General features: G+C 40.4%; 1 protein-coding gene across 1 annotated transcript in view; it reads right to left on the bottom strand.

Annotated features, from left to right (window-relative positions):
- SLC5A1 (solute carrier family 5 member 1) overlaps nt 1–12,976 on the bottom strand; it is an 82,344-nt gene that overhangs the window by 21,456 nt on the left and 47,912 nt on the right. The window contains exons 11-14 of the mRNA XM_046024603.1: nt 10,211–10,361; nt 7,611–7,779; nt 2,439–2,654; nt 350–455 (exon numbers count right to left, since the gene is read on the bottom strand). Coding sequence (XP_045880559.1) covers nt 350–455; nt 2,439–2,654; nt 7,611–7,779; nt 10,211–10,361 — 642 coding nt within the window. The remainder of the gene's footprint in view (nt 1–349; nt 456–2,438; nt 2,655–7,610; nt 7,780–10,210; nt 10,362–12,976) is intronic.

Here is a 12,976-nt window from a genome sequence, read left to right as displayed (position 1 = left end):
CTGACCATAGCTTAGATTCCATCTGCTTTCATTTCACAGGCTCTGACTCTTTCCTTCTCCCATGTCATGCCCCAGTCAAGTCAGGGTAGAAAATACACCAATCATACTTACAGAGCACTGTGAACTATGAGGTATAAGGAGGCTGAGGTGATTCTGCACCTCTCTATTCCTCTTGACCAGGCCTCAGAGTGAACTTCCCAAAATCCATTTATCTCATCCCCCACCTCACTCACTTATAAAGAGAGATCTGAGCTCTGATGTAGGCATTTTGTTAAGACTTCAGTAAGGTAGTCTTTCTGTTGGAGGAGTAACATTTAAGGCTTGGGATAGGCTCTAAATCACAAATCACCTATTTCAATGGTCTCTTCTGGGGTTTCTTGAGAGTCCTCCTCTCCTGCATCCAAGTCAATACGCTCCTCTTTGCTGTTGCGCAGGCTCCAACACAGGCGGTGGAGCTGTGGAAAAAGCAAAACAGGTTGGCAGAAAGATCCAAACAGTGTCTTATGCCAAGAAGTTGAGAGAAAAAAAAGAGATGTGCTCAAGAAAAGAAAAGGTGCATCATTTCCTGACGGTGTCAGTGGATGATTAGTTATTGCTCTAGAATACAGAGGATATTGGAGATGCCCCTTTTAAGACATTGATTTGGTCAGTGTTTGCTGAATGAAACTCATTAAAAAAATGCAAACAACAACAACAAAAAGGTACTGTGGTCTCTCAGTACTGACCAAAACAGAGATAACAGTTTCTATCCACATTATCTCTAAATAAGTTGAGCACTTCAATGTAAATTATACACATGAATATACAAACCCTTATTATAATATTCAAAGACTAAGAGATCGCCTTGAATAAAGAAATGTTTGCAATGAATACTGTTAACGCTGAAAAGAAATTAAAAAAAATGTCTGTCTTGAATGAATGAACTCTTCTTATATATGATGACTAAATTTGTTCCTTTTAGCATTGGTGCTAAGAAAGAAGACCAAAAACCCATTTCTCCAGACCAGAAGTGTAAGAGCAGAGTTTGCACCATGTGTTTGTCACATTATAAGAAGATAATCTGTAGAATCATGAACCATATTAGAATAGAGTAGCACTGGAGACAGTTTCTATGAACATGAAACCAGAAACTTGAAGAAGTCTGAAAGTCAATGAAATGTATTCATCCAGCTATGCCCTCTTTGGTGACTACGTTGCTTTCTCTGCTTCAAGGGGAATCACAGATGGGGCACCTGGGTGTCTGCCTTCAGCTCAGGTCATGATCCAGGGTCCTAGGTTGGAGCCTTGCATCAGGCTCCCTGCTCAGCAGGAATCCTACTTCTCCCTCTCCCACTCCCCCTGCTTGTGTTCCCTCTCCTTCTGTGTCTCTCTCTGTCAAATAAATAAATAACATCTTTAAGGGAAAAAAAGAGGAATCCTGGGACTAAATGTGTTTAGGGCTGCAATACTTGCAAACACTGAGATATCAGGAAGCAGTTAATACAACACAAAGAAAGCCTATTGATAGATTCAGCCAATAAACATAATGGTGGTTCTTCTTCTATAAAAGCAATCTTTGTTTGACATTAAGATTAGGCATAGTTTTGAAAATTTGGCAATGAAGTCAAAGCTCTCTTAGGGATTCCATAAGTCCCTGTATTTGTATATGCATGAGTAAAAAGTTAAAAAAAAAAAAAACCTTCTCTTTCTCTATGGACTAACATGATCTTGGATTAACTCTAGCTCTGTTCTTGGAAACCTGAAAAAGGTAAAGTATTAGCTGTGTTGGATGCCCAGATTATATTGTTTATGGGAAAAGTGACCAATAATTGGAAATTTTCATCTGCATTGGGAGAGCTATGAATAAATCCTAAACCAAGGGTGACATCTAGAATTAAAGAAGAATATTTGCCATTTTGGAGTCTTGAATCAATTGGACTTTGATATTGTTTGAAATTCCTCAAATTATATGGATAATTGTTTGGAGGGTTAATTGGGGAAAAAATTAAGGGTATATCATACTTCAGATTTCCCTGAGTGTGGTTTTTTTGTAACTATATCCCTTGCCAAGACCCCTGAAAGTTATGCCATGGGTCTACTAGAAGAAATCTAAGTTTCTGTTTGAGACCTGAGCATCTAACCCAGGCTAGCCCCTGTATTCACCCATGTGATCTCATTCCTTTGGACCTGTGCTGTCTCTTGGTGAGCAGGATCCAGAGACTAGCCCCTGGATTGAAATAACTGATGTGAGGACTCCTACAGAAGACACACACTTGACACCACCTTGCTAGCACACCGTGTTTTCTGGCTTGAGTCTTTCTATGTAAAACCAATGGTAAGCAAGGACTGTTTTAGTCATGTGAGTGTGGGATGTTTAATTGGGGAAAGGGCAATAAGGTGGGTGTTGTAGCATGAGCACGAAACAAGGGCAGGACACATTCCCCTAAATGGATACTCACATGCACATCTGGAATGGGTTTGGTGAAGAGAGAGACAACCACGATGATGATGACACAGATGACAAAGAGGATGATGGCAAAGTACAGGTAGTGCACACCACAGATAATCGTGGGACAGTTGCTGGGCTGCATGCAGCTGCCAGTTCCATAGGCAAATTCAGTCACCATACGGGACACCCCAATCAGAAATCCTATTACCAGTCCCCAAAAGGCTCCCTGTGAAAGAAAACCTTGGGTTAATTAACACCAAACACACAAAATATCAGGGCATTCCTGGGAGACAGAGGAAAAGGAACAAAAATGAGACAAATGATAGCTTCAGGCCTTCTTTTTTTTTTCCATTTTATTTATTTTTTCAGCGTAACAGTATTCATTCTTTTTGCACAACACCCAGTGCTCCATGCAAAACGTGCCCTCCCCATTACCCACCACCTGTTCCCCCAACCTCCCAGCCCTGACCCTTCAAAACCCTCAGGTTGTTTTTCAGAGTCCATAGTCTCTTATGGTTCGCCTCCCCTTCCAAATTTTTTTTTAATAAACATATAATGTATTTTTATCCCCAGGGGTACAGGTCTGTGAATCGCCAGGTTTACACACTTCACAGCACTCACGATAGCACTTACCCTCCCCAATGTCCATAGCCCCCTCCCCCTCTCCCAATCCCACCTCCCCCCAGCAACCCCCAGTTTGTTTTGTGAGATTAAGAGTCATTTATGGTTTGTCTCCCTCCCAATCCCATCTTGTTTCATTTATTCTTCTCCTATCCCCCTAACCCCCCATGTTGCTTCTCCATGTCCTCATATCAGGGAGATCATATGATAGTTGTCTTTCTCCGATTGACTTATTTCACTAAGCATGATACGCTCTAGTTCCATCCACGTCGTCGCAAATGGCAAGATTTCATTTCTTTTGATGGCTGCATAGTATTCCATTGTGTATATATACCACATCTTCTTGATCCATTCATCTATTGATGGACATCTAGGTTCTTTCCATAGTTTGGCTATTGTAGACATTGCTGCTATAAACATTCGGGTACACGTGCCCCTTCGGATCACTATGTTTGTATCTTTAGGGTAAATACCCAGTAGTGCAATTGCTGGGTCATAGGATAGTTCTATTTTCAACATTTTGAGGAACCTCCATGTTGTTTTCCAGAGTGGTTGCACCAGCTTGCATTCCCACCAACAGTGGAGGAGGGTTCCCCTTTCTCCACATCCTCGCCAGCATCTGTCATTTCCTGACTTGTTAATTTTAGCCATTCTGACTGGTGTGAGGTGATATCTCATTGTGGTTTTGATTTGTATTTCCCTGATGCCGAGTGACGTGGAGCACTTCTGAAGCCAGAATGTTGGCATCCAGAATAGGACTAAGAGTGTGATGTCAGGCCAAGCCTGAAGGTGTGTTTATCATGTTTCAGTGACATGATTTTACCTGGGTCATAAAACAAGATTCATAATATAATGGAGTAACAGTGTCTAATAACTTGTGTCTAGTGTCAACCCAAAGCCTTAATTCCAAAAATTAATTTTTAATTTTAAAAATAATTTGACTCTCATTCCTGTAGCTACTATCACCATCAGACTCCAGATTTAAGCACATTCAAAGGTAATGTAATTACTTGTGAAATAATTTGTTTTCCTTGAAGTCTTTGAAAAACAAATTGGGTCTTTGAGGGATGGAAGAGAAAGGAATGTTTCCATCAAAATATAAATACTACTTTCTTCATTAGCCCCTTTAATAGATCCAAAGTCACTATTTTTAATTTGAAAACACAAGATTATATTATGTGTCTTTACATTAAGTTTTGGGTTTGCATATTAGAAATGTGGAAATCCTTTAAGAGACTAAAAATACCAGGGTACAATTTTTCAGGGTTTGTTTAAACCCCTTCCCTCCTTTCCTTCCTTCCTTATTTCCTTCTTGCTTCCTTTCGGTCAGTCCTCACCTAGAGAACAAGTCTGAATCTAGAGGCCACATTTTAAAATGATCAGTGACAAAGTACAGTGAGTTCATAGAAGGGTGGTAAAAAAGAGCTTTCACGTCAAATGTTGATCCTTGAACTTTCCTAGCCATGGGTACCCCTGCACTTTATATCCCAGGTGTGTTCCATTATCAGTGTATCCATGTCCTAGGTCTTTGTACAGGTCACTCTTTATCTGGGAGAACACAAGCTCCTCCCTTCCTGGTAACCTGTTCTAGCTTAAATGTCCCCTCTTCTTCTCCTAAGACAGAATTGGGTGGGGAGATCCTCCATGCTGTGACTGCACTGTAGACACACCTCCAATGCCAGCACCAATTCCACTTCTATGGAATCACTCAATCTGTCTCCCCATCTGAACTGGGAATTTGCCCAGCTAAGGAACCAAGATTTGTTCCCTTTGTGTTGTCAGATAGCTCTTGTCTGACATCTGGAAGTATCTGCTAGGTAGATAGATGATTGTAGATGGTAAAGGATAGATGATAGATAGACAGATAGATAGATAGATGATAGATGATAGATAGATAGATAGATGATAGATAGATAGATGATAGATAAATAGATAGATGATAGATGAGGAAAAAGATGTCCCCCCATTCATTCCCCACACACATATTCATTCAAAAAATTATTTTTTACTTTAGTTTGTGTGAATAGTATTGATAAAATCTACTATAAAATTTTCCCTCTCTTTTGATTTTTTGCTTTTTTTTCTTTTTATTTAAATCCAATTAGCAGGATGCCTGGATCAGTTGGTTAGTGTCTACCTTTGGCTCAGGTCATGATCCCAGAGTCCTGGAATTGAGTCCCACATTGGGTTCCTTGCTCACCAGAAGCCTGCTTTTCCCTTTGCCTGCTCTACCTGGCTCTCTCACCCTGCTTGTGTGCACTCTCTCTCTCTCTCAGACAAATAAATAAATAAAACTTTTAAAATTTAATTTCAATTTTCACTTAATTTCAATTAATTATTTAATTGAATTAGCCACATATAGTCCTTCTCTTTTGGCAATTAGCATCTTCCTGTTCCTTTAATTTTATTCTCAAGAGGCTCTTGAAAAATCTGGGAAATTTTGACATTTTCCTCAAGACTTTAATGAGTCACCCCTCATTAAACACAATCCCTGACCAGTCCTGAGAATCATTTTGTAGTCTCTATGTGCTGCTCTCCAGAGACTCTAGCAATGGCTTCTCACCCTCAGACCTGTGACATTTGGGCTGGATAATTCTTTTGGGACTGGGGGGTGAGCATGGGGGTAGCTGTCTTGTGTATTGGCCTCCACACAATAGATATTAGTAGCATTTTCTGAATCAAAGCCAATCAAAATGTTGCCAGACTTCACCAAAAGTTCCCTTGAGGAAGGGCAAAATCTCCCCCAGTTCAGAACCACTACACTCTATCCTGATTTTTAGCCTTATTTTTTGACTGCCACAGTCCTTTGTTGAACTGAATCTGTTTTTAGTACACAGCAATACCCAGTTGGGCTTCTAGCCACACTATACTAACTTGTATTTTAGAAATCTCTCAGCTTCTGCCAAACCCTACTGAAATAAATCTTAAGAGTGTGCTTATTTCTCAAACCAGTCATGATCACTTGCAGGTTTAATTCTGATCTCTCAAGGGTATTTATCTGTGCATGCAGTTTTGTGTTGCCAGCAAATCTGGACTATGTTCCTAATGGCAAATGTTGAGTGAAGAGAAGCACACATAATTTTACACTTCAAAGCTGGGTCATTCCAGTGAGGTATTTCCCAAGTGTATATTTGTTTCTGTCCTATTGGGAGAAAGGGGTTGTCTCTAACAAAAAATATGTCATCATTGATACTTCTTCAGAAAATAGGCTACACAGTTATTACCCCCACTTGATCCCAGGCTTCCCTGAGTGTGCAGATGGTTTAATACAGAGACAGGTGAGCAGCACCCCAGTCAGAAGCCACATCCAAAGGCATCCTTTCATGGTGCTTCAAAACCTGTAACGGCACCCCCAATGAAAATCCAAACTCTTTAGCCTGGCTTTCAAAGGAGCCATTCCTAATTTAACTTCAACATTCTTGTCTAGCATTTCTTCCATTAACCCATACACACGAACTCCTTCTCAAGTCATGTGAAATGCCTTTCAAACCCCTCATCCTCACGCTTATCCTTGCACTTCTGCCTCCGAGTTCTGGTGCTGTTCTCTCTCTGCTTTGCACACCCTCTCTTCCCTCTAGTTCAGCACATGCTAATATAGTCCTTCTGTGAATCCTTCTCATATTCTGTGCTATGTTTTATCCCTCAATTATTATCTACCTTATGTTGTTTTGCATATAAATTGCTTGAGCACCAGGACATCATTTTTCACTGGGCCTTGAGAGGTACTGGCTGGAAAGCCAAGCTCACTGCAGAACCACTAGAGGCACATATATACAATGGAATATTACTCAGCCATCAGAAAGGATGAATACTCACCATTTGCATCACATGGGTGGAACTGGAGGGGATTATGTCAAGTGAAATAAGTCAAGCAGAGAAAGACAATTATCATATAGCTTTGTTCATATGTGGAATGTAAACAATAGCACAGAGGATCATAAGGGAAGGGAGGGAAATCAGAAGGGAGAGAAATCAGAGAGGGAGATGAACCATGAGAGACTACAGACCCTGGGAAACAAACTGACGGTTACAAAGGAGAAGTGGGTGAAAGGATGGGGTAACAGGGTGATGAGTATTAAGGAGGGCACGTATTGTGATGAGCCCTGGGTGTTACATGCAACTAATGAATCACTGAACACTACATCAAAAAATAATGATGTACCATACAGTGGCTGAATATAACTTTTTTTAAAAAGGAAATTTTTTTTAAAGGAACCACTAGAGGGAGCCTGTGCTAGGACTTCCTCTGGAGCTGCTCGCCCAGGGTACAAACTTCCCGGCTAGTGCCATGTTAACAGGCCAAAGTCACTCAGATTGGATGGAACATGTATATCATTAGTTGGGAATGGGTTTGGAACCTGCAGCAAGGAGGAGAGGTGAATCCAAAAGAATGTATACCCAGGAGAGTCCCTGAAGGCTTTGCCATGAAAACCTTCAGCAGCACATCTATTTCTGCTTGAGATCTCTGGGAAATAGAATCCCTCCCAAACAGAATATGGCACTCCAGGTGGGAATTTCTGTGTAGGAGTGGCTTTTCAGGACATGCAAAAATGAAACCTACCGGCTCATTGACTCTCTTCCAGAAAATAGCAAGCAAGAAGACAGCTGCAATGGGTGGTCCCAAGTAACTGGTAATGGACTGGATGTAATCAAAGAGCTGCCCACTTTGTGCTGACTGCACAATGGGTACCCAGGCAATGCTGATACCTATCAGCACCAGGATGAACAACCTGAAATCAAAACCCCCCAATACAACGTCAATAAATGGCTCTATATGAATAAATACATATTACTATGTGTCAGATGTATGATATATATATGTATCATGTGTGTATGATTACTATATGTCAGATGTGTATATATATTATATATATATAGCAAATATATATGAACATAAATGTAGATATTTATATGTATGTATCATTCCATTTATTGTATATTATATATACACATTATGTGTGTGTGTGTAATATTACCATAGGCAAGGAAAAATAATTAGCAAATTCATTCTTGAGGCTTTTTTTCCATCTGTATTCTGCCTCTATGAGAAAGTCATCTGTGCCTGTGAATAAATGAAATGCACTTAACAAACCTAAACCAGTAACTGCCATAAGAGAATCACACTTTGACAAGTAGTAGAATGTAGGAACAAGGGTCCTGGATTCAAATTTTTCTTTTCTATGTGTGACATAGGACACTTTGCTTAACCTCTCTGAATCTCAATTTCTCTGTCTGTGAATTGGGAATAATATGACTGATCTTGCAATTCTAGAATAAGGATCAGATATAGTAAAACACCTAGAAAACAGTAGGTACTCAATAAATAGTAAAGGCCATAATTTTTATTTTCTTCTCCTTCTCCTCCTTCCCCTTCTCCTCCTCTTCTTCATAATAAAGTGAAGACCACAACGAAAAAGAGTTTATAAAGGAACAGTCTAGAAAGAAAGGGACACTACCAAGTATTTCCAGCTCTCCTCTTAAATTTCACTTCAACTCATGAAGAGATTGGGGGGTTCCCTTACAAGCTCCCCTTACTTGTGCTTTTGATTTAATTAGAAAGATGGCTATGGTTCCTTTACCTTACATGAATTTCAGGCAAAAGAATCTTAAACTAACCTTTACAAAGCAGTGTTTTCACTCATATATTTCTCCTTCTGGAATCCTCTTCCACTGCCCCCATATACCCAAATCCTACCCACCATTTTGGCCTCAGGTCAGGCCTCCCTCTTCCAGGAGCTTTCCCCAACTACTGCATGCCATGTTCACCTCTTCCTTCTTTGAGCCCTTGATTGCTCTTACAGTCACCATAGCAAAGTCTGGAATTGTTTTCTATAAGCTCATCTAGGGCGGGGATAAAATCTAGGGCAGCAGTCATGGAATGTACAAAAGTGTGGGCCCCAACAATCTCAGAGCCAAGGGGGCCATCCCTGAGCAAAGCAACAAAATGGTTCTATTCTCATGTTGCATCTTATAGATAAAGGGGAGGAGGGGAGAAACAGGAAACAGTAAAGTCCTTTCTAAGGGAAAGCCAGTTAGGGTGATGGTTCTGATTTCTGTGAAGCAAAGGAGTAGACTCAGGCCTGGTTAGATCTTCCCTGAGTGCCAGGTGTCTCAACACCTGACAGTGGCCTGTCCCCTTTCCTTCCTTTGCCCTAATCTTATTGATGAGACCTATGAGGTGGCAGCCCATACCCTTCCCACACTCACTATGGAACTTTTTCTTGATTGACCTCACAGGGACTTGATTCCTCTGCTCCGAGGAAGCTGACCTGCCAGAGCCCCAGAAAGAGATACAGCAGAGCTTTAGTCCTCTCTCCAAGCATCTGCTCAATAGATAGTCAAGATTATGAGTACCTCTGACCCACGTATCAACCCTTCTGTCTTTCAGTATTCTGTTGTGTCCACTATCTCATTTGCAATAACAAATGTACATATAGCGTGGTGTTTTAGACTTTACAGAGCATTCTCCCAAGCACGGTATCTCTTGACCCGCACAGTAGTAGTGCAAAATGTTGCAGCAAATGGTCAAGGCATCAGAGGCGTCTGGGCCTTGAAGATGGCCCATGTGAAGAACTACAGTGTAGAGGGCTGAAGAGGGCCACATGCGGCAGCATAAAGGGCCTTGAACAAGGACTCAGTTGGCCTGAATTCCGGTCCTGTTTCTGTCACTGTCCAGACTACGTGGATTTAGGCAAGACAAGCCTCCTTTTGTCTGTTGATAAACTGAGGGTTAGATTGGATGATTTCTGATGTCATATCTTACTCCAGACAGGCATTGTTTGATGATCTTCAATTTATATTTTTCTTTTTTTTAATTTATTTATTCATTTGAGAGAGATACAGAGACAGAGAGAGCACAAGCAGGGGGAGAAGCAGAGGGAGAGGGAGAAGCAGAGTCCCCACCAAGCTGGGAACCCAACATGGGGCTCAATCCCAAGACCTGGAGATAATGACATGAGCCAAGGGCAGAGTCTTAACCATCTGCCACCCAGGCACCCCGATGATCCTCAATTTAAAGTTAAATGCCATTAAAGTGTTAATATGACTAATGACAGAGGTTACTCCTATTCTACCCAAGCATGTACCAGTCTTCTCTACCTTAAGGGATAGTACAGATCATTCAAATTTTCATGGTGGGTGGCAAGAAGATGCTGCACTTACCTTCCTGCAATCATGAGCTCTTTCTCAGATGCTCCCTTCCGGATCTTGGTGTAGATATCCATGGTGAAGAGGGTGCTGGCACTATTGAAGATGGAAGTTAAGGAGCTCATGAGAGAGGCCAACATGACTGACAGCATCAGGCCTCTCAGTCCTGAAAGAGAAGAAGGATCTGAGTGGCACACACAGCAACTCAGCTCTTTTGTACTTGGAAATTGTGAGAACTCAAGGTTTGTTTGCCTTCCAAAACCATGCCATGTTCTACAACTTGTCTCTCCAGAAAGACTAGATATTTCAAGGAATGAATTGTGGCTTTAAAATATACTGTAAGCCCAAAGCAGTCAACAAAGAGATAAGGACAAAATATATATGAGTAAATACTTTGCAACTGAATGATGATGATGGTGGTGGTGATGGTGGTGATGGGGTGATAGTAGGTAATGGTGATGGTGCTGATGATATATGTGTGATTCCATCTAAGAGGAGTTTTATAAGGTCTTTTATTTTAAAAATTCATGGTATAGCAGAAAGATTCAAACTATGATTCAAAAACATGATGTTTTCAATAAGGTGAAATCTCCATAGAATGGAAAGAAATACTAGCAATTCATATGTCTAATAAGGGTCTAGTGTGCAGAATATAAAAAGGACACATATAACTGAATAATAAAAAAGATAAATAATCCAATTAAAAATAGACAAAGAACTAGAATAGGAGATTCTCCAAAGAAGATAAGCAAGTGGCTAATAATCACATGAAAACATGCTCAACATCAAGGAAATTCAAACCAAAAACCACAATAAAATACTACTTTGTACCCACTAGGGTGGCTATAATTTTAAAAAAAGAAAGACAAATAACAAGTGTGGGTGAAGAAGTGGAGAAATAGGACCCCTCATACATTGATGGCAGTAATGTAAAAGGACACAGCCACTGTTGCAAATACTCTGGCAGTTTCTCAAATCAAACATGCAGTTACCATATGACCTATTAATTTTACTCCTAGGTATCTGTTCAAAAGAAATAAAAATGCATGTTCACATAAAAACTTGGGACATGAACATGACTCAGTCGGTTGAGTGTCTGACTCTTTATTTTGGCTCAGGTCATGATCTCAGAGTCATGAGATTGAGCCCCTCATTGGGCTCCGTGCTCAGTGGGGAGTCTGCTTAGGATTTTCTCTCTCCTTCTTCATCTGTGCCCCCCACTCTCTCTCCCTCTAAAATAAATAAATAAATATTTTTAAAAACTCAAATATGAATGTTCATAGTAGTATTATTTATAATAGCTAAAAAGTAGAAACAAGACAACGTTCATCAAAGTGTGATAAACAAAGTGTGATGTATCCATGCAATGGAATATTATTTATCAGTAAAAAGGGTGAAGTACTAACGCATGCTATAATGTGGATAAACCTTGCATTCTTCTAAGTGAAATAAGCCAGACACAAAGAACAACCACTGTATAACCCTGTTTATGTTAAGTGCTCAAAATAAGCAAATCCATAGAGAGAGGGAGTAGATCAACAGTTGCCTAGGGGATGGGGCAAAATATGGGGTGATTGTTAATGGGTACAGGATTTTTTGGAGGTGATAAAAGTTTTCTAAAATTATGGTGATGGTTGCACACCTCTGAATATACTAACAAAGATTCCCTAGCAGGGACACCTTTATGTTCTCCTTGGCATGGAAGTAGTAATAGAGATTATAGCAAACCATGTTTGCCATGATTGGGAGAAATTTTAAAAGAACTGATTTGGGAAGGGTAGTATTATCCCCATTCAACACACCAAGAAGTGAGGCCCAGAGGTTGGCATAACTTGCTTAGGGTCATAGCTGGGAATACAGCCTTGTCTTTTTTTTTTTCCATTGAAAACTTTACTGAGCTATAATTCACATACATATGATTCATCACTTAAGGCACACAATTCAACTCCTGCTGAGCAGAGAGCCCAATGTGCGGCTCTATCCCAGGACCCTGAGATCATCACCTGAGCGGAAGGCAGAGGATTTAACCACTGAGCCACCCAGGCACCGCTACTTTAAAAAAAAATTTTAGGTGAACTTGGGTGGCTCTGTCATTTGATTCTTTGGTTTTGCCTCGTGTCATGATCTCAGGATCCTAGGATTGACCCCCATGTGGGGCTCTGCACTGAGCAGAGTTTGCTTCAAGGGTCTCTCTCTCTCTCTCCCACTGCCCCTCCCCCATTCACTCGTGCTTTCTCTCTAAAATAACTAAGTAGGGGCGCTTGGGTGGCTCAGTCCATTAATCACCTGCCTTGACTCAGGTCATGATCCTGGGGTCTTGGTATTGAGTCCCACATCAGGGTCCCTCAGCAGGGAACTGTTTCTCCCTCTGCCTGCCATTCCCCCTGATTGTGCTTTCTCTCTCTGACAAATAAATAAATAAAATCTTTTTAAAATAAATAAATATAAGTAAATCATTCCAAAAAAATTTTAAATCTTAAAAAAATGAGAGAAAGATAAATAACATAAATAAATAAACAGTGTAATCCAAACCAGAACTCTAAAAGAACCAGCCATGTGACTCTTCTTATTGCAACCTTAATTAATAAGCAGCCTGGTTCAGTGGAATTGTTAACGATTACCCCCATTTTTATAGAATTTGAATGCAAATGTTTGCACAAGGTCACACATCCTGTTTGCAGTTTAAAAAAAAATTCTTCAATTCCAACCTTGAGCACAGTTAAGCAAGCCAAATACTGAGTTGCTGTGTGGCCTTGGAAAAAATCATTTTCCTTCTTTAGG

Source organism: Meles meles, chromosome 12 (genome assembly GCF_922984935.1).
Source record: "Meles meles chromosome 12, mMelMel3.1 paternal haplotype, whole genome shotgun sequence".
Classification (NCBI taxonomy): domain Eukaryota; kingdom Metazoa; phylum Chordata; class Mammalia; order Carnivora; family Mustelidae; genus Meles; species Meles meles.
Note: the sequence above shows the minus strand (reverse complement) of the source record. Positions and strands in the feature narration are given on the sequence as shown.